General features: G+C 44.1%; 1 protein-coding gene across 1 annotated transcript in view; it reads right to left on the reverse strand.

Annotated features, from left to right (window-relative positions):
- Positions 1-23013, reverse strand: part of MTMR8 (myotubularin related protein 8) — a 34125-nt gene that overhangs the window by 8095 nt on the left and 3017 nt on the right. Inside the window, exons 3-10 of the mRNA XM_006028390.3 lie at positions 22622-22784; positions 19402-19559; positions 17711-17839; positions 16356-16490; positions 13795-13927; positions 11115-11224; positions 4724-4849; positions 2416-2465 (exon numbers count right to left, since the gene is read on the reverse strand). Coding sequence (XP_006028452.1) covers positions 2416-2465; positions 4724-4849; positions 11115-11224; positions 13795-13927; positions 16356-16490; positions 17711-17839; positions 19402-19559; positions 22622-22784 — 1004 coding nt within the window. The remainder of the gene's footprint in view (positions 1-2415; positions 2466-4723; positions 4850-11114; positions 11225-13794; positions 13928-16355; positions 16491-17710; positions 17840-19401; positions 19560-22621; positions 22785-23013) is intronic.

The following is a 23013-nucleotide window of genomic DNA, read 5'->3' on the forward strand; positions in this document are numbered from 1 at the left end:
GCTGGGGAACTCCCTTCTCGTCAGTGCAGAGGCAGAAAAGGATCTTGGAATCATTGCTGATGCCAAAATGAACATGGGCTGACAGTGTGGGGACGCGGTCAGGAAGGCCAACTGCACCTTGTCATGCATCCACAGATGCATCTCGAGCAGGCCCAAGGAGGTGATCCTCCCCCTCTATGAGGCCCTGGTCAGGCTGCAGTTGGGGTACTGCGTCCAGTTCTGGATGCCACACTTCAGGAGAGATGTGGACAGCATTGAGAGGGTCCAGAGGAGGGCCACCCGCATGATCAGGGGCGAGCAGGGCTGGCCCTATGAGGAGAGGCTAAGGGACCTGAACCTGTTCAGCCTCCACAAGAGAAGGCTGAGGGGGGATCTAGTGGCCTGTTACAAACTAGTCAGAGGGGACCAGCAGGCACTGGGGGAGTCCCTGTTCCCCCGAGCGCTACCAGGAGTGACTAGAAATAATGGTCACAAGCTGGCAGAGGGTAGATTCAGACTAGACATCAGGAGGCGCTACTTCACAGTCAGGGCGGCTAGGATCTGGAACCAACTTCCAAGAGAAGTAGTGCTGACTCCTACCCTGGGGGTCTTTAAGAGGAGGCTAGATGAACACCTTGCTGGGGTCGTTTGACCAGTGCTCTTTCCTGCAGGGGGTCAGACTTGATGATCTGTCAAGGTCCCTTCGGACCCTACAAACTATGAAACTATAAGATAGTAAAAATAGTTATTTACCCTATAGGAACTGTGGTTCCTCAAGACATATTGCTCATATTGATCAAATCTTAGCACAAATCCTATGTGAACAGTACCTTTGGCCAGCTGGGCCTGTTAGGGCAGCATCAAAGTCCCACATGCCTTAATTCCCTCTTCACCCTACATCCAGGCATAAAAGGGTGGAGCAAACCATCCCTTGACAAAACTAAATTCCAGAGGAAAAAGAATATATAGCAGAAAGGAAGGGAAGTAGGTCATGAAATCCAGGAGACCACTACATCCCAGTTACTGTGAAATAAACTATTCTTTCTTCTTGTGACTGTACAAATATACACCCCTCACAAGCAGTTGAATACTTGCTTGGAAGTGAGCAACAGGCAACCAATCTAAGAAACTGCAGGACAGATCTACCAACATGGATATCTGATACAGATGTTTTTACTAAGCCAGAGAGTCTTGTAAGTCCATGGATTTAGCTTCAAAGCTACTCTATAAAAAATTCAGGTGTAAAGTCAGTCAACCCTTCTGTTGCCTGGCAATTTTTGGTAATGGGGGGAGGGGAGGGGAAGAAGCAGGAACAACCTAAAAAAACCATGGGTAGGGGGAGAGGGAAATCTGGTGTTTGCGAAAGTAACACTACTTTAAAATCCACACAAACAAAACAAAACTGTGACTTTGCAGACTTGCTCAGAGCACCTGAATTGTTCAGTACTATTTTTTCCTTAAGTAAAAGGAGAGCAACGAGGTTCCTTAACAAAATAAAAAGCTGATCCAGAGGACACAATCCCAGCCAACACACCTGCCATTTCAACTACACTACAAGGCAGATTGGTTTTGCTCCTGTAGACAAGATGGACAAATTACAAGGGAGAGATAAACCTTCCTCAGAAGTATCAGGCACAGACCACTACTAGAAAAACTATTTCCGTAGGCAGTGGTGTAAAGTCAGTCTTTAATAAGAGCTTACCAAAGTTTTGAACAGCTTTTTCTTTACATTGGGAAAAACACATTTACTTTTTTGGCCTTCAAGGCAAAAAACAAGGGTGAAAATGGTCCTTTCTGAAGCTGAAATAATGACTTTAGAATTAGGTTGTTTGGGCTAAAGTTCATCCTTGGATCACTGAAGGAAGAAAACATTATGAGGATCACTACATGGGTTTCATTTCCAAAGTGTGGTTTCTAAGAAAAAAGGCTGACTGACTTCAAGATTAAACAGGAGTTATTTGCACACTAAAGTTATCATTAGGAAATAAAATTCAACTCAGTACAGAGCCCCAGTTCGCCACCATTTACTATTATAAAACAATTTGGACCATTTCCTCCTATTATTAGTTTGGTTCCAGTAAGCCTTTGTGCTCTGCACTTGTTAATGAAACAACCAATTTGACTTGCATTCCATAAATGTACTGAAAATGTTATTCTCTCTACTTGATGATCCTTCTGCGCTGAGCATAGTTTGTTTAATACTTATCTTATGGGTTGAAATGAATGTTTTACACATTGTAAATACTTCGAAAACATTTGTTTGGGTTTTTTCTTAACTCCTATCAGTATACAAGGCAAACAGTTATGCATACAACAGGCAAAACATCTGCTTAAAACCTTAATATTTCATACTTAATATCACTCTAAACACATGAAAGCTACAACCTGCCTTCAAACCTTCTCCTTATTAGTAACCAAAATGTCATCTGCTTTTACCTGTGTGAGAACTTATGGCCCACTGTAATCCAATCCTTTTCTATTAGAACCTTCCGTTCAGAAAAAGAAAGCAAAAGAAAATAATTAAATTGCTTGGAAAAAATGAAACGCATTATATTAACAGTTCTTATAGCTTACATTGGTAGGTATTATCTGTCATGCACTGCCTATTTATTAGCTATTTGATTTATGGGTTGGGAGTAATTCACCAACAGTATTAGACTTCCATGGGGATACAAATTTATTCCAAATTGGATTAGCATTTCTTTAAGATCCTTTGTTCTGTCATACTGAGAGTGCTTTTGCTCTATTAATTGTGATAAGCATATTACAGACCCATAATATCCAAACAAACCCATTCCAGACCCAAGCAGCCTCAACATTTTTCTCTTGAGATACATGCTGAAAGCATCTATTTATTCTGCAACACAACTGCTTCCATTAGAAAAGACAGAGTAGTAGATCACAACTGAGAATTAAAAAAAGAAAATAACTGAACACTCTTTACATTTTCTTTTGTATTACATGGTATAGGTTGCACATATTTTTCATTAGCATTAAAAATGCTGGATGGGTTCTGTCTATGTTTACTTAAAATAAAAATATCTGGATTGATTAAAGCTGCATTAAACCTGGGAACATGTCTGGGAGCAGTATTTTCCTTCACAAGTAGCTATGTAATGAGACGCTGAATAAACAAATCTATGCTTTAATCTTGATCAATTATCATAGCTCTAAAAGGCATCTTTTTTAGAATATATTCAGTAGTGTATCTGCAGGGCTGCAAATGGGGCAGCAGCCCCAGGGTGGAGGCAGGTCAGGGGGGGATGGCATCTTCGACAGGTTATCAAATGCCTCCCAAACCCACCAGGCATCTTTGCTACCATGAGAATAGCTCTGCTCTGCCTAGCCATTATGAGCCAGGTAGGTGCAGCCCCTCACCCAGGAGTGAATCTGGAGGCAAGTGGAATGACACCCATTCCACTTCCTGGGGAACCTTTGCCACAGCAGGCACAGTCCTGGACCCAGTGGCATGCCCGGCTGGGGAAGGTGAGTAAACAGGGCACCATGGAACTCCTTCAGCTGCTGTGCAGAGTCTGGCCCCCCACTGCCAGCAGCCGAAGACCACACTGCTACAGCAGTAACAGATGCCATATAAGAGCAGAGATCACGGACAGGTAAGACTCTGTCCTCTTCTACAGCGGTCTGCATAATCTCTACCCCACCCCCTACACCTGCCTTGGGCACTGAAGGAGCTTGCTACACCTCTGAACATACGGTATAGTGAGCCCAGAGGTCACCAATCATCTGGGGATTTAAAGAACAAGAGAAAGAACATGTATTATTTGGCAGTTAAGCAAGCTATATTGCTCACTTTAATATTTTGTGGGGTTTAGGGTTTTTGTTAAACTCATCTAATTCTTGGCACTGTCTTAAGATTTGCAAAGTATTTTGTATTCTTAACAAAAGAATACAAAATATCTCAGTATATTTGCTTCCAGTATGATCACATCTCATTGTTTGTCACTGCAACACTTGTCATGCCCCATACACCAAGCAAGCCATTGTTGATTCTCAGGTTGCAACAGAATGTTAAAAAGAATATCATAGCAGAATCCAGCTCTGTATAAAACCAGCAGACCAACAGCAGCAAACACTGTGCAAGTGGTAGCTGCGTTTTGAGTTTAAATTTCCCTTAAAGGGTCAAAAGCCGTGGCTTCCCTACGGGGCTCCTATTAGGAGGCAGCAACATGTAGCCAACTATGCAAAGCTATATTTTGACAGTGAACACTTAGTACAAAAAAGCAACTCATTTCTTTAAAAGAAAATGGACAATTCACCCAGGTGCAGAGTGTTTTAAAATGGGGCTTCAGTGATGCACAAAACTTATGCTGGCCCACCGCACAGAAATACATGTCACCCAATATGAACTTCTACAGACAAGATAATTTGCTACACAGTAGGTTTTAAAAACAAGCTCCCTCCCTATCCTCTTGGTAAGCCTTTGTCATGTTCACATCCTATACCTGCGAGCAGCTTGCTGAGATGGCTCATTAGAGGATATACATGAATACAGAGACTTGGGAATTACAAATCATGTACTAGCTGTTGTGCCAATGCTATTCAGAGTGATTATAACTTTACAGGAAAACAACTCCATGTCTAAAGGTCATTGAATCTGTTAAAGTTAGTTGCTAGAAGCAATCTAAAGTGTTTAATTAGGGTTTATTTACATTCCAAACAACTACAAGAATGAGTTAGTCAGAGTTGATTTTATTTTTAAAATGTGGAACATTACTGTTCTTACCATAAATCCTTTACATGTCCTATAAAATGGGTCCAAAAAGAGGCTAGCCAGTGAGCAGACCTGAGCTGTGCGATCCCATCCATCAGAGCAGTGCACTAGGACACTGGCTCTCTCATCTTTCACAGCCTGCAAAGAGAATAAAACAGAAGACAACTTGGCAACTTGTTATTCTAGTTATTGAAGCTAAAGACAGTCCTTACATCTCTGTCTACTATTCATTTATAAAAGTTGCCTAAAATCCAAGGGTAAGAAGGTCACTTGATGTCTGAATTGCAGCAATACAACATACCTGGGCATGAAGCCATCAGCTCTTTGGAAATTGTAACTAGTACAGAACACTGTAGCATGCCTCTTCAGCAACTTGGGCTGTCAAGTGCCTAAGATCTATTGTCTGCTCTCTATCCTGGCATCACTGAACAGACTTCCAAGTCTCAGTCCTCTTCTTGAAGGTGGTATTTCTGAGCCCAGAGTACCTCAATGATCACTTACAGCTTAAGAATGAATACCACAGCCAACTCGATTACTTCAGGTGCAATGGACGTTTATACTGCAAGGGTAAAGTCTGTCTGTGCAGGAGGTAGCTTTCTTGGAGGCCAGCCTGAGACTGTGGAACAAACTCACAAAAGCTAAAGGAATTGCTGATCTAATCACTTTAAAAATGCTCACAGGATTTGGAACAATCTGAAGATGCAGTTAAAACAGAATCTTACTTATACAATTCCTTACCCCACCATGCAATATAGTAGTCACATCACTTAATAATATACTGGAAGGAGCTACGTTAGACAATTCTAAGAACTTATATTGAATAGAACAGGACAGAACTAGAGGGAGCATGTTAACTATGTAGTGTATAGATAGCAATAAAGTGTTCATTAAGTTTCAGACAACCAGGCCTGAACAAGCAATAACGGACAGAAGCTGTGGCACAAGGCTGGATGGGTGTTAATATCCCTTCCTCTATTCCTAGATTTATAACACTGTATTTACTCAAATATAGGACAACCCCCATAATTAGATTCTACATTTGGAAAATTTATAAGTTTCTCAGAATTTTGTAGGTAAAGAATCTGAGTATTGGAGGGCTGTCTTCAATCTTCCTTTCCCCCTTCCGCACTGCTACAGCAAGGAAAGCAGTTGCTGGCTTGGGGACTGGGGGAGGGGGAGGAGGTTCAGGTGGTCCCCTTGCCTTCTGCCCTGCCCACTTCTTCCCCCTGCCACCTGCACCCCCCACAGCCTCTGCCCCCTGCACCAAACTCCCCCCAGTCTCTGCCCCTTCACATCAGTGTCATCACAGCTGACTGGCCAGGCAGACAATGCAGCAGTCTCAGCGCTACTGATTGGCTAGGCAGGGAAAGGCATTTCCATGTGTTCTGTGCTGGGGAGAGACCCCAGCCAGAGCTGAGCTGCCCCTGACAGCAGGGGCAGGGGGTGGAGCAGCTGCAGAGGGGAATTGGTGGAAAGAGGGGCTCAGGGCCAGTCAGACCAGCAGCAGCCACCTGCTCCCCTCTCCACTTTGCATGCAAATATAAGACCACGGGGCTTTTCCCCCATGCTGTTTGAGGGGGAAAACCCTGGTCTTACATTCAAGTAAATAGTGTATTTTTGCAAAAGACATAGCAGGCTCATTAGAGAACAAATAAGATATGTTCCTCACTTAAAAGGATTTTCAGAGCAAAATATACAACGCTGGGGTAATAAACTGGGAGTAGTGGATGAGCATAGGTTTTATTCATGCAAATCCTCTGCATGGGTAGAAACTAGGGGTGCACCAATAAAGATTTTCTTGGCTGATACAAATAGCCAATTATTAACCAGCCATATTGGCTGATACCGATCCAATAGCCAATTTACAAGAATGCAGCCAGGCAGCTTGGAAAGCAGCGTCCTGCCAGTAAGTCTGTGGGGGAGAAGGGGCATGAGGGGATCAGATCGGTGAGGGAGAGTGTGGGGCAGGGGCAAGTGCTGCCTAGCTGGGGTGGTGAATGAGACCCCAGGGCCAGGAGCAGGACAGAGCTGTGGGCAGCTCGTCCAGGGCGTGGGACAGGGTGGAGAGGGAGGAGACAGGTCCCCACCGCTGCACGTACCCATGGGGAATATATGCAGGACATCTGCCCCCCTGAGATTTGTGCACGAGGTGAAGGCAGGCTATCTACTGCATGCTTAGGGCCAGGGGCAGCACCAGCCTCTTCCTAGGGTGGGGGGAGCTAGGCTGCAGCTGGGCTCAGAGCTAGTGGCAGTGGAAGCAGCATTGGGAGGGGTGCCTACAAGGAATTTTGGGGTGCCTATAGCCTTCCAACATCCCCCCCACAGCACCACCCCTGCTGCCTTTCCCTCAGGAGCCCCCCCAGCTGACTGCATGCCCCCTGCCCACCCTGCAGTGTGGGGCTCCTGAGGATAAGGCAGCAGAGCAGAGATGCCCCAAGAGGGGAAGTGCTAGCGGGAGGGCTTAGGGGGCTGGAGCCACCCCAAAATTCCCTATAACCCCCCACTTCCAGCACCATTGCTATCTGCCCTGCACAGCTGAGCCCATCCCGCTCCCAGTCCTGGTCTAGTCCCCTGACTAGGAAGAGGCTGGGGCCACCCCTGCCGCTGAGCCCATAGTAGTCAGCCTGCCCACACCCTGCACACAAATCCAGCAGGGGCACATGCCCTCCATACCTCCCCCTGGGGGTGCACGTAGCAGCAGGGAGCCGGCTCCCCCCCCCCCCCCCCCCCCCCCCCCCCCCCCGCGGTGTCTCACCCCCCCATGTCCCCTGGATGAGTTGTCTATGGCTCTGTCCTGCTCCTGGCGCCAGGGTCACATTCACCGCCCTGGCTGGGCAACACCTGCCCCACTTGCTCCATCCACATGGAGGCCTCAATCTGTGCCCCACCCCCCACCCCTTCACCACCAGGCCCCTTCTTCCCCACAGACTTACTGGCAGGATGCTGCTCTTCAAGCTGCCCGGCTGCATTTCTGGCCATGTGCAAGCTTTGGCTGCGTGCACGCACATGTCATTTATTGGTGACATTATTGGCTACACCAGCCAAAAAAAGTCAGTTGCCAATAATGTTAATTTTCCTTTTATCGGTGCCGAGCTGCACCTCTAGCAGAAACATCCTGATTAGAGATTTCACATATGCATCACCATATATTTATATTAGCTGTTGCCTTGCTTTTTGAAGGCACTGTGTGGGGAAGGGATTAATCTTACAAAAAAAGGCAAATAATGGCTGAACAAATAGGACTGGAAATTTAAAGAAAAAAAATAATGGAAAAGGAGAGAGAGTAAGATCATCCCAGCTTCCACCCACCTGGTTCTCTCTTTAAGAGGAACAAAGGTAATCTCTAAAAATACATTGACAACATAACTAAACAGCAAGAGGAGACTATGGGGGTCGTGACTGACCACAAGAAGAACATGAGCCTTCAGTGTGATACTGCTGCTAGTAAAGCAAGCAAAACGCTGGCTTGCATCCATAGATGCTTCTCAAGCGAATCCCGGAACGTCATTCTCCCGCTGTACTCGGCCTTGGTGAGGCCGCAGCTGGACTACTGCATCCAGTTTTGGGCTCCACAATTCAAAAAGGATGTGGAGAAGCTTGAGAGAGTGCAGAGGAGAGCCATGTGCATGATCAGAGGTCAGGATAACAGACCTTATGACAAGAGGCTGAGAGCCATGGAACTCTTCAGCCTGGAAAACAGCAGGCTCAAGGGTGACCTGGTGGCCACCTATAAATTTATTAGGGATGTTCACCAGGATCTGGGGGAACGTCTGTTCACCAGAGCGCCCCAAGGGATGACAAGATCAAATGGTCACAAACTCCTTTGTGACCATTTCAGGCGCAACATAAGGAAGAACTTCTTTACTGTCCAAGCCCCCAAGGTTTGGAATAGATTGCTGCCAGAGGTGGTTCAAGCACCCACTTTGAACGCCTTCAAGACACATTTGGATGCTTATCTTGCTGGGATCCTATGATCCCTGCTGACTTCCTGCCCCTGGGCAGGGGGCTGGACTTGATCCTCCAGGGTCCCTTCCAGCCCGAATGTCTATGAAATCTATTAAATATTTATGCAAGGCAACTGACTTCTGCCAGTCACTTTCTGCATATCCATTTGTTACTAAAAATTTGGGCAGTGTGGCAAGATCTCTCATTCTGCTAGATCAGATTCTTCATAACAGTTCTTGGGAAGACAAAAGCTTGGTTAAAGGTTCAAAATTAAACAGTCTGGCTGTATCCTGTGACAAGAGAAAACAAACTTCTAGCAATAACCCCTCACTTCAAGTACCAGAGTCTTTGATAACCAATGAAGAGGTTAGGAAAAGTTGGGTGTTGTATGCAATAGGGCTGTGTGAAGCTTTGGTAGCTGATTCAATTCAGAGGAGATTTGACCTGATTTGGGGAATGAATCTCCGAATCCAAATCATATTGGGAGACCAAGTAAAAGCTCCGAATCATTTGGAAAAAGATTCAGAAAAGTTTCAGCCGATTCAGAGATTCGGCAATAGACTAAACAGGCAGCAGACACATACCTCCGGCTGGTAAATCTGTTGGGGGTGGGAGGGATTGGGGCTAGGGCTGGGACAAGCTACCCAGCTGGGGCAGGGGGTGCGGATCCTGCACCTTCTGCGCCGGCTAGCAAGCAGCAGCAGGGCAAAACCCCTGCTCCCAGCCCTGATGCAGGCATGGTAGCGCTGGGAGCAGGTACTATGCTATGCTGCCACCTGGAGCAAGCTGCACCTGCATCAGGCCCCCCCACACCAGCTGGGCATGTGGCAGCAGGGCAGCGCCCCTATGGCTCCCCCTGCTGGGGCAAAGGCAGACAACCAGGGGAGCTGCAGGAGAAACCCCCATGGCTGCCCTGCCCAGCCCCATCCCCTGCCCAGCCTCCCGGCACTTTAAAAGAAAAAGAAACAAAGCCCTGCACTCACCGGCTCTGGAAGCAGCGATTGGGGGCCTCTGAGGGCTCGTGGTAGAGCTCTGCCCCCACTTGGCACCCATGTAGCAGCTGCCCCATGGCATGGGCACAGCGCAGCTTGGCAGGGTGCCACACACTGTCTGAGAGCTGGGGCACTCCACATGTCAGCCAGGGCCTGGCAGCACTCAGCCCCAGTGGTCCGAGCTCTCCCAAAGCGCACAGCGTCCTGCTGTGCCTTGCTGCACCTGCGCCATGGGGCAGCTGCTGTGCAGGTGCAAGGTGGGAAGGTGATCCACACTGCATGCCAATTTTCCCACCCAATACACTGCAGGGGGGGGGGGCCCTGCTATGAGCCCTCAGAGGCCCCCTGATCACCGCTGCCAGAGCCAGTAAGCGCAGGGCTTTTTCTTCTTTTTTTGAAGCTCTGCAGTCACCGGCTGGAGGAGCAGTGATTGGGGCCTCTTATGTCTCATGGCAGAGCCCCACCCTGCGCAGTACAGGATACTGGGGGGCAGCAGGGATCACTTTTCCCCACCTGGCACCTGCACGGCAACTGTAGCATCGTGCGGGTGCAGCACAATTTGCCAGGGTGCCGTGCGCTATCCGAGACCTGGGGCAGCTCCAGCAGTCACCCAGAGCCCGGTATCACTCAGCCCCAGCTTCCAGGCAGCGCATGGCATCCTGTGGAGCCATGCTGTACCCACATCATTGGGCAGCTGCAGCGCAGATGCCAAGCAGGGGCGGGGGATCCCCAATGCCCCCCACTACACAGGTGGCTCTGCCACGAGCACCCAGAGGCCCCAACTGCCACTCCTGCAGCTGGTGAGTGCCAGGTTTATTTATTTATTTATTTATTTATTTTTAAGTGCCGGGACTAGGCTGGGGCTAGACAGGGCAGCCATGGGGGCTTCTCCTGCAGCTCCCCCCACCCAGGGAGAGGCACGCACAGCAGGAGGAGCTGCCCAGCTGTGCCTGCCTCTTCTTGGCAGATCCGAATCACCAAATCTCTTTGAATCGGCTTCAGAAGATTCGGCTCCGATTTGGCCGAATAGATTCAGGACAGCGATCTGAATCAAATCACTGTCCTCCAAACTGGCTGAATCTGAATCCAAATTGAATACTTCCCTATTCACACAGACCTAGTATGCAATACTGTCAGATGTTTATACAAACGTGCTCTTTAACTATTCAAATGGAAATAAATAAAATCAAATAATAGGAGGTACATTTTTTTCTGTCAGAATACAAGGATAGGTTCATTTCAGTTCACGTAAGAAAGCATAAGCATGGAAGATAGGCATTAGAGTCAGTTAGGTCACCCACTTTAAGCCCTGCCACTGCAGGTTCTTTTTCTATAGTTGAGTCCAGTCTGGCATTACTGTATAAACATTAATGCCTTACCCACATATTTAGCAAGATTTTTTTCACAGCTGTCACTAATAGTAGTGTATATGTTCTTAAAAGTTTCACATGGAGTGGGAGTTTTACCTTGGCAAGGAAGACACCAGCATCCATTACAGCTTTAATGTGCCGCAACCAGCCTGAGTTCTCTAAGCCAGTAAGGAAATCACTCATGGAGGGAGATTTTGTTTCGCACACTGACAACATAGAAATAGAAGAATTAGCTGAGATGCCAACAAACTAAATCCCTAGCACACAAGATCTCTCTCCTCTTCCTACTCTCTCCCACATAACAGGATGAAGTTTGCTTTGTTTCTTAAAGTGACTCTTCTGAATACTGAAATATAGTCACCAATTTTTTCTGCACCTGAGGGATTGTGTGTACAAACCATTTTTTTAGACTGCAGAGGGTCCAGGATCTAATAAGGAGTAACCCTGGCCTCCTTTGGCTGTCCACTGTTATAATCAAAATCTTATTTCAAAAAGTGCATGCTTCAGTCCAAGGCAGGTGATTAAGGTGTTATGTTTTTCTCCAGCCCTTCACTGCCACTGCTCACATCCAATCACTTCCACCATGTAATCACTGTAGGAAACTGGCTTATGAGAAAGATGGAGAGCTCTAATTTCTAGAGGAAAATAATGTCTTAACCTTGAGAAGGGCTCAGATGTTATGTTGAAAAGCATTATAGTGCAATTCTCCCTCAGCAACTATGACAGACGTTTTATTACTGTCAAGGCCTTGTAGCAAAGGAGCAGCATTTATTCTGCCTCTTCATCCCAAAATAAATCACCCAGCAAAGGGTGCTTTAGGAGCAGTACTTCTGCTCATGTCAACTTCTGCATCCCATGAATTGCTGGATTGTACCCCAAGGTCACTTCTAAATTGTGGATGCTACCAAGCCAGCTGATCTGTAACATCAGTGATCTGATCACTTCATATTTAGACCATTACATTAGTGACTGCAAAACAAAATGAGAATAATATATAAGTACTTATCCTTTGCCTCATAAGCACTTACTTATTTTTGTTGGGAGGGGCCTAAGATGATTGATATATGTCCCCTGCCCACCAGTGTGGGGCACGAGATGGGTGTATGGGCACAGGAGATGTGTGAGGGGACAGGAGGGGGCACAGGTTACACAGTGGAGGGCATGGGGAACACGTGCCCACCAAGATTTCTGTGCCCACAGTAGTGTGTAAGGATGCAGCTGGGGGCACAAAGAGCGCTGTGCTGCTCGCCAGCAGCAGGGACAACTCCACGCGCTGACACCTTGGTGGTCATGGCAGCATGGCTCTACCTCCCATGCTGGGTCCCACCCACTGAGCCACCGAGGCGGCTCCTGCTCCAGAAACGGTCTGGTCCCACTGCAGCCCAGTGCCCTGCTGTTGGCACAGAAATCTTGGGGGGCACAAGCTCCTCCCACCCTTCCACTGCATCACCCATGCCCCCACCCACTCACACTCCCATAGATTTACCTGCAAGAGCCGCTCTGCACTACTGCTTGGCTACCACATGCATGTGCAAGCACACATCTGCATGGCATCCCCTGGCGCCAGTCACCCTCCCTGTTCCCTCCAGTCCCAAGCAGCCTCTTGCAGGCCAGAACTCTGGCCACCATTTCCCACGTTTTTTTCCTTTAAAGGAGAAAAGCCACATTTTTTCTGCAGCAAACGGAAAACCCAGATCCCTGGTAATAGCTCAGGGCCTCAGTCATCACTCCTAAGCACATCACCTTGCATCCAGCATGCTCAACATAACTGAATCCAACTCGTACAATATAAAATAATATAGAAATATTATGTAATTTTCCTCAGGTGTGGGCCCCTGACAGTCCTTTTCCCAAGGTGGGCCAAGGCCCTTGGGCCCCACATACTTAGCACCTATGCTTTGCCTTATAAGGCTGAGCAACAGGACTAACAGCATCAGCTTACAGTACTTCTAAGCACCCCCTGCCAGCAGCATAATACTAAGAGTATTGTCAATAAGTCAGCCAGAGTACTATGATAATATTCATGCTCTTCTTTCATTACCATTTCTAGCATCACTTTTGTAACAAGGCACAGCTATCAGCTTCCAAAGACTTACTCCTATTTACAACCATAGGAATGAGAGAGGAATCAGGTCCTCAGTTCCCACTGGCCCCTGAAAGTCTTACCTAAATTTTGATTGCTCAAAACCCCACACAGCAGTCTGGATTTGTACTTGCATGTGAATGCACACACACAAACACACACATTTTCATTTGTCATTTCTTTCTATGTAGGTGTCAGCCTTCCTACAGAACTCTGTAAATGTCTCATATCACACAAACCACAACACAAACTAAAAACAAAAAAACCACACACCCCTTATACTTTAGTCACATCTCAATACTTCACCAATTAACTGATAAACTGTACTAGTGGCAAAATGCTGCATTCCTTTTTCAATTTGCTTTAATTTGTATAAACAGTTAAGAGATTAATATGTTGTAGGATCTTTAAATACTAATATTCATTCTAATTTTAGGATAAAATTAAGAATTTCTTTCCTGCCAGACATTTTTAAAATACTTTAGTATCAGCTAGTTTTACAAGAGACCACTTTTATCCACTTCAGTAAATTGAGCACAAAGGCAAGAATTCCTCTGCTAATCTGTTTCCTTTTCCATGCCCCAAAAGTGTACACACATTGTATATACTGTACTTATTCCAGAATGGGTAAGGCTGTTATATCAAGCAGCAGTTACCAGCACTACACAGAGCAGCCAAAAGTGAAAAACTTACCTTCCAGGAGTTTCTGCAGACTATTCCTCATCACATGGATGTTTTCTATGCCAATGAACTTAAAACGAATCTTGTCATAGTGATCTTCACTTTCATATCCCTTTCCTGCAGCTCGGTTGGCCATGGCATTTAACTGCAGAAATTATATGGAAAAAAATGCATAAATAAACCTGGCTTGGAAACGCTTTTCATTTCCCAGAGCAAATATCAAGCAAAGCCATTCACAGAAGTATTTTTTGCTTTATAAATTGTTTCCAATAGTTATACTACAATTACACAGGCACGAGCTGCGAGTTAACCCAAAGCAAAAGCCTATGAAAAACCTGGATGCCAATTTCAGGCTTCTTTAGACAAGCTTTTTATGCTGGTCTTACTATTGACAGGTCTGTTATCAGACAGAGAGGTTTGACTCATTTTCTTTTTAATTGAAAAACTGTATGGAAGGGGTTGGGGAGAAATGAATCAGCTAAAAGTGCTAGTTACAGATGGACCTAGCTCCTTCATCTAGTAGGAGCATCTGTACAGAAACACCATAAATATACATGTGCTATAGAAATAGTACAGGTTTCCAAAACATTTTACAAACAGTCCTACCAAGAGATCATTGAATTTGTCACTGAACTATAGCCACCTTGGGGGCAGAACACTGCAGATTTTTAATAGCGCCCAGCAATGATAAACTTAGAGCAGCAAGAACATAGTACCCAACTGAAATGTAGGAAGCCGTTTTGAACCAAAAATGCTGAGTGTGCAAACAGCAATTAGTCAGAGCTATTACCAAAACTACTGAAAGATCTTTAATGCTCAAATGAGTAGCTCACTTTTATCTTCCAGTCTCAAAATTATGGATTTTTGGAAACACAGTAGTTTAACTCCAGTAAACAGAACAGGCAGATGGGGGAGAGAGGGAGGGGAGATATACATGGCTACATATCCCTAGCAGCGCAAAGTGAAAATAAATCTAGATAACTGAATCAAAGGCTGAGAGATGATCTTGTGGCTGGCTACAAATTCATTAGGGGGATGCAGTAAGGGATTGGAGATGCTCTGTTCACCAGGGTGCCTCCTGGGGTAACAAGAAACAATGGTCACAAACTGACAGAGAGCAGATTTAGGCTGGATATCAGGAAAAACTTCTTCACAGTAAGGGTGGCCAAAATTTGGAATGGGCTTCCAAGAGAGGTGGTGCTCTCTCCTACCTTGGGGGTCTTTAAGAGAAGGCTGGATAGGCATCTGGCTGGGGTCACCTAACCCCAGCACTCTTTGCTGCCTAGGCAGGGGGTCGGAGCTCGATGATCTGTTGAGGTCCCTTTCGACCTTAGCATCTATGAATCTATGAATTCTACTTTGCCAGGTTAGACACTGACTGGCTGGAAGAGGAAATGTGGCTAATAATTCCCTCCTTTGTTGTGCCATGGCATATCACTAACAGCAGTTCAAGACAAACGCCAGTGGAACACCTCTGAAAGTGCAAGCGAGGGGCACTAAAATGCCAGGTGAATGATAGTTATGGGATAAATGGTGCAATAGGATTAGCTCTCAGAAACACCAACCAAAGCATGTGCCCTGGGGCACTCATCAAAATACCATATTTTTCTCATGTATAACGTGTCCCCCTAAATATAATACACACTGTGGGGGGGTTTTTTGGAAGGACTGAAGGGATAGTGGTGGTGATGAAGGGCAGGGGGAAGAGGGGAGGGCAGGGAATGCTACCTTGGAGTGCAAGCAAGTAACTGAGGTCTCAGGCATTTGCGGTTGGGGAAACGGGCAGTGGGGGCTAATCTGGCATTCAGGCCACACAAGCAGTGCCCGATCCAGCACACTGAGTCTGGGGCCCTGTACTGGCTCTGGAGCTGTGCACCAAGTCCAACTCAGAACACAACCCCAGAGCCAGCATGTGGTCTCAGACTTGGCTCACCTGGTCTACCCTGGCATGCAGCACTGGAGTCAGACTCCACATGATGGGTCCAGGGCAACGTGCTGGGTCAGATTCGGCACATCAGCCAAGGACAAACCCCGCATGCCAGCCTGATCTGGCCAATCTCCCCATGGGTCTGGGAATTTGGTGTTGGGGGGAGGAGGGAGATAGACAGGAAGTGGTGTTAGTGCTGATATGGATATGGGCACTTCAGTCTTGTACAAGCAGTAGTTTAGATTCTCATTTCCATCTCAATGATAAATTCAGAGTGTAACTTCCAGACTGGAACAATACACTATCCTACTCAGCCATGAAACTGTTGTTAACCTTGGACAGTACTTAACTATAATCTCAAATAATCCATAATACTCCAGAAATAGATGTGCTCCTAACATGAATGCAGTTTTATTAATGGAAGGCAGATGACACATTAAGGACAAAAACAGCAGCTGGATACCAAATCCACCATTCAGCTTCATGGGCAAGGAAGAACTGACCTTGATACTTTTAGCATACTTTTACAAAGGCTTTTTCATGCTTCATGAGGTTAGATATGAAAACCAGCATCCAATGGAAACTGTGTTGCCATAACACAAATATGAACTTTAATAACATCCACAAATCCTATATCAAGTGATACCTTTGGCCTTGTGTCTACAACATACATGAACGGACTCCCTGGGTTGGCCTGTCTAATCGCCTGCAGCATCTGTTCATCCTCCAAACAGCGGGCACTGAACCCAGAAAGAGGCTGACTACAGCGGCATATGGCAGCCTGAAACAGATAATTTACACAGTTAATAATACAGACAGCTAGCAATGTTTATAGCGTCAAGGAACAATATGTGTGGATATTGCCAGGATTCTGCTGTTTCATTGAAAAGTTTCCATTAAATGGAGAGACTGAAAGAATAATTCTAACAGTGTTTTCATCTACTCCTCACAAGAGCTTTGGGAATCTGAAGTGGACATTGTACTAAGGAAACAGCCATCCACCCTTCCCCATCCTCCTTTACCACCTTCTTAAAGTCCACTCCTCTCCTAACTGACTCCTAACCAATTTGCTTGTTGCCCCTCTACTCAACTTCCTTCTGTGGCTTTGTCTGTTCTTCTTTATGACTTTAACATGGTAGCACTGTTCCAGACTTGAGGGAACACTGTACGTGATTATATAATTGCAGCTGTTTCCAACAACACAACTCCATACAATCTCTTGGTCAAAGGACACTTCCTCAGGAAGTGACCAAGAGTCAGCAATTTAACTGTAAAAGCATTTGCTAACCTCTGTGCCCAAAAACACTGCTGAGAAAGCAAAGTTAATAACTTACACTATTATTCAGTGAGATTAAAATTCACTTATTCTCAGTTAATATAAAATCAGGTAGTTGTTCTAAGCTATTTCTTTCTGTTCAGACTTTGGTAGATTTATACGAGTTGAGATGCAACTTGCTAAAGATTGCCCAAAGTAACTAATTTAGTAATATGAAGACTCAAAAGATAGGAAGCACACATGCTTTTATGTAGGTTTAAGGGACAGGGTCATATCAAGCATTCTTTAATTTTGGAAAGCTGGGGAAAGAGGAGCAGAGGAAAGACAGGGTCAGAAAACTTTGAATACTTTTAAAACTTTGCCTTAGAGGAGTCAGAAACTCCTCTAAATGTTTAAAACTAATTACACTTGAATAGCTTTTTTCATACAAGGACCTTGTGGCATATGAGAAGCAATTAAGTCTGCACTTCCTAGAAAATATACTATTACTACCTACATACCATGGGTGGGCAAACCCTGCATCAAGCTCACTTCTGGGATAACCTGCCAATTTGCTTCAACTAACTTGCTCGAAGACCTTGAACAAATCAATAGGAAAACTGGAACAGAATCTAAGAGTTGCAGCTCTCAACCTCTTGCTCCAAATAGAGCACAATCCTCCTCCACTTGAAAGCTGATAGGGCAACAAGAACAAAAAATAAAAGAGTAAAATGAACATAACTAACATTATTTTGTTTGTAGAAGTAGGAAAGCACTGGGATCCGCCCTCTGCTTCTGAACTTTGAACTTCCAAGCACAGTTGCCTTACTAGCAGCTTTAGGCACCACTATTTCTGGAGGATATGTGTTGCAAACCTAAATGGGAAGTAGAGAGAGATACAGATATTACAATACTTATCAGTTATTACTATTAATAGAGAAATTAAATATTTGTTTCTTAGCATTATACACAGTACCCATGGATTATCTTGATAGATTCAATTGTATCTCTCAGCAGAAGCAGCAAAACAAGAATCTACCAGGAACCATGAAATAAAATGTATGTGGTACCTGAATACATGGTATGATTTCAATTTGTTCTTCTACATCATGAAACAGTGCAACAATGCATGCAAAAAGCAAGACTACATACAACAAACACATTTTGGTAAGATCTCCTTTTTGTATTCCAGCAAATTAACAGCTTGTGTGTAGGAACAAAGACTGAATACAAAGAAGTGGTTGTTCTTAAATTATAGAAAATAAAAATGCTCCCTACAGAATCCTATGCATTTTAGAATGAGTTCTCAGCACACATCTCTGACATCCTCAAAAACAAATGCCATTTTGGCACCTAATTTTCAACACCTCAAACGAGGTGTGAATCACTTAAGCGTGTATAATCACATACATAAAATCTATTCTCAACATTTGGCTTTGAGGTTTTATGGGTTAAGCCTAAAGCTAGAAACCTTAAGGAAATGAAAAAAAAGAAGTGAGAAAATTTTAAAAAATAGTAAGAGTTACACCCTGGGACCTAAAGCTTCAAAAATTACTGGGCGCACATCTTCAGATGTCACCTTCCCTTAAAAGGTCTCAAACTGGAAATCCAATGACTCAGACGTCTCAAATTACTACTTAGTTCTGAAAGCTGAGGCCTGTGTGCCTTGATGGGTACCCAAGGCAAGGTAGCAGAGGAACATGTGAAAAGGATTCAAGGTAAGTAACAATGTAATATATTATGTTCCATCTTTCTCAGATCTGTCTTCCATGCCTTTTAGCCAAAAAAAAGGGTTTACAACATCAAAAGCAGCAGAAAGTTATGATTTTTGAATACATGATATTTTACAAACCTAAACTATTTTTTGCTTTATACTGCTTCAAGGGTGGAAAGAAAGAAGGGAAATGGCAGTGGCATTTTGTTAAGAGCAAGGGCATGAGGTCTTTTTTTCTAGGTAGAACAGAGAATTAGCCAGCTGGCTATTATTCCCCCACACCACCTTTGCTACCACCTACAGGACACACCATTATTCCATTCTTCTTCCACATGTCAGTCACCCACCAGAGTACAGAGATGCTGGGATGGGGGTTGACACAATTCCCTTTTTACTTTGGGAAGCTAACAAACATCAGTTTCCTGAGGACTGGCAGAAATGGTCTGAGGCTTCTCTAGTGGACTGAGAAATGGTTTGAGGCTTCTCTAGAAAAATGACTATCGGCTACTTTATCAGTATGATCAAGCAAATCAAAGTAACCCCATAGCTCTGTTCTTTTACAGTATCACTATCAGATTTCACAAGATGCTGTTGCTTCATCTAAATCTGATTGACTCACTCCTCCACAGTACCATCGAGGTAGCGGTCAGCGGTTTGCCACACATCATCAAAACAAAGGAAGGGATTGCTGTGCCAACTGCAATTACTTTGCACCAGAATTACCTCGTAGTCTTTATTAGCATCTGTTATTTCCCAGTAGTCATTCGGAATCCCCATTCGCTGGTAATCTACTTTTAAATCAATCATCTTCCATCCAACTTCACGGTTATCTTTAGGCATTTTGGGGTTGTAAGAGAAAGCATAAAGTTCTTCAGGCTTCACTGTGGAAATAAAATAAAACATTAAACCATGAGAGAGTGCTAAAGTTTAAATTCTTGCACAGAAAAATGAGGTTTGCCACTTAGTCTTAAAGGTTTTCTCAGGGTCACTATGCAAACCACCATCCTGCAAACGTGTCCCAAATGAATGAGTACTGGCTGAAGCCTTCGGAAAACAGTACTGTAACTGGAAGGCTTAGAAACACACACTTCATTATATTATACCAGGGGACAAAAAACACAAGCAAATCACTCCATACGCAGTACTGGTTGATTATGGTATATAGTAATCATACTCAGTGGTTCTCAACCTTTTTGGACTAAAGGCACCCTTCACTGGACACAAGGCACTCCTCCATAACTCCTGGTAATTGTCACCCAATTTAAAAAAATAATTTATATACTACAGTGCTAACAGGGGCTGGGCAGTAGGTGTTGGGGATTGTCCAGGCAGGGGCAAACCTGAGCTGGGTTTACGTGACTAGCACCTCACATCTTACTTATTGCCTCACACGTGGTGGCACCCTTCAAAGGATCTGGGTGCCACAATATCCTGACTGAGAACTGCTGCTTTACGAGTTGTTTGTTAAAGACTTTTCTCATATTTGCCTTAAGGAAATCCTTATACGCTTGCTGTAACAATGAGCATTCAGACTAATTCATGAGTGAAAGCACACAAACATTGTCCATTAGAACATAAAGTTAACATGATTACATATCCCTAGCAATGCAAAGTGAAAATAAATCCAGATAACTGAATTCTACTTTACCAAATCAGACACTGACTGGCTGGAAGAGAGAAAGTGGCTAATAATTCCCTCCTTTATTGCTCCAGCTACCCCACTCATAGGGATGCTACAGTAAACCTGTAGCATTTCATAGCTATAAGCAGTGACGGGCACTCTGCACAACACCAGAAACTTATTTATGATCCTATGTTGCATGCTGTATTAGAATTAAAACTGCATAAAGGAGGAGACTGGATAGTTTAAGAGTTAGGGGAATGCAGCTGTTGAAATTAGTCTAGGTCAACAAAACTTCAGCTGAAGATATTGTCATAACTATTATTTGACATCTAATACAAAGCAAATCTCTGTCCCATGTTCATTTTCCAGTAGACAGCTGGCAATACCACATAATTCCATTGCAAATGGCACCCTTGCTGAGAGTACCCGACATCATCTCAAGGCATGAATTAATAAGTTGGTCTGTATTAGGGATAGGGCACTTTCCTGGGGCAGCAGGGTAGAAGTCTGCACCTAAGTGGATATAAAACAGGGTAACAAAAACAAAAAAAAATCCACATTTCACTTTATAAAATGAAACCCATTTAAAGAGAATTCTGAAAGGATAAAAGTCTTATCCAGGCCTTAAAGTGTAAGGCTTAATTCTTAAACACTTTGAAGATGATGTTCATGCAGCACGGCTGCTCTTGAAGTAGATATAGGCAAACCACTGAGCTTTTAAAAGCCAATGCCTGGGCACTGGAACTAGAGTCTTCTGAAGTACTAAACCAGCTTTGACAACATCTCCTCGGCAGGTGCAGAGAGAACATTTTCTCTGTTTTAGTTTATTCAGTTTGTACGTGAAACTGACTAGTTCAGTGACAATGAGAAACTGCACGGGGGTTAAAAAGCAGAACAGCTTACTCTCCTCTTCTAATCGATGAATAAAAACAAAGTGTGAGGATGAGATTAATTCCCTATGATTACTTGTTTCACATAACAATTTTATGTGTAAAAAATATATCCTGATTAAGTTTTCCCTCACATACTCAGTACATTTAATATAGTTAAACTAAAAAATCCAACTGAACTTCAGTTTCTATCCAATACCACTTGATGTGAATCACAAGGAATTTACAATCAATAAAGGCGGGAGGAAGAAATTGAATACAGATTACTTGAGCCAGAAAGGCCAAGAAGTGATATAACTGCTTAAATAAATATATATAGTCAAAATGCATCACCTTAGTTAGCAAAAAGACACCACCAAATTACATTAAACTATGAGAATCAACCTTTCTTTAGGAAAATAACTAAAAAAAAAAGAGAGATGCCACAGATTAAACTTAACAATACCCGGAATCAAAATGTCCCCGCTTATTGGCTTATAACTAAAATTAGTCATTTAAAAACAAAGTAATTATAATCAGCCCATCCACATCTGCAGGGTCCCTGCTGGTGCTGCCCATATACAGAAGGTTTCTTTGGCCTGTCTCCCCTCCCCATTTTATCATGCAGTCTTTTCAACATCATTGAAGTGTTCTTCTGAAAGAGCACAGACAAACATTTCAAAAGTGAATAATAGGATGTATAAATACCACATTAATGCAGAAAGGGATAATAAGAATCTGGCTTAATTAGCCCTCATGTCTTCATCTCACAGTGGGGCAGTTACTTATCAGACATCCCTATAGAAGTTAGGTTTCCTTAACAAGGGGCTGGAAAAGCTCATTAAGGGACAGTCCCAAGTATGGAAAAACTGCCTTGAGAAGAAGGTGGAAGGAAAAACCCAAGGAAGAAACGCTGTAGATTGCTTTTCTGCAAGAAAACAAGAGAGTCTGAGCACAAATGGAAGAGATCCTAGGGATTCAAGACTAGGGCAGACAGATGACATTTAACATGTTCATTTGTTTGGGGTTCTCATGGGAGATTGCTATTCAGGGATCCCAGAGGAAAATAAAGGGTTGAGACTGAAATTCCAAGTGTGGTTCTGCAAGCCCTGGAGTAGCAAGCAAAACAGGATGCCTAGAGAGTGCAAAAGCCTGTGCAGCTGTTCCACAGGACCTCACAATTCTTTCCTCAGGACTTTCCCAGCACCCTTATTTACACAAAACGTATTTGCTTGCAAGCCAGTGGTCTTATTCAAGGGCCAGAACTTTACACAGCAGACTGCTGTAGCACAAAGAGCAGCTGGCAGTAGTGAAATTAGTTTGCATTTTCAAATCATTCCTTCCTGTCCCAACTGAGGAAAGCCAACAGCCTGATAATAACTTCCCTTGCTGCAAAAACAAACCTGCCAGCTAATTACAATCACAGATTTCAAAACAGACTCACACTCACCTGGCTGTGAAAGTTTAAGCAAGGAGGTATACACTTCATGGCAGTCCCGTTCATGTCCGATGACAAAGTGTGCCACGCGGAAGTTCTTGCAGTGAATAAGCAATGGACATCCAGTTGTGGTCAGAGGCAGCTTCTCGACAGTAGCAATATGATGATGTAGAATCTGAAAAACAGGAAGGGAAAGTCTTTCAAACTTCACTGACTGGTTGTAGGATTAAGACTGGATACGAAGATTTTGCAATACACAGGCTTGTTCTCTACTAATTAATGACTTTTTATCAAGTCATGTTAAAAACTACAAACAGTCATTCAACTTGAGTTATTCAACTAAGGGAGAGATGATAACGCATTTTCTTTACACAGTAAAAATGAAGAAAGAAAATAAGAGCTAT

The sequence above is a fragment of the Alligator sinensis genome, unplaced genomic scaffold (genome assembly GCF_000455745.1).
Source record: "Alligator sinensis unplaced genomic scaffold, ASM45574v1 scaffold830_1, whole genome shotgun sequence".
Classification (NCBI taxonomy): domain Eukaryota; kingdom Metazoa; phylum Chordata; order Crocodylia; family Alligatoridae; genus Alligator; species Alligator sinensis.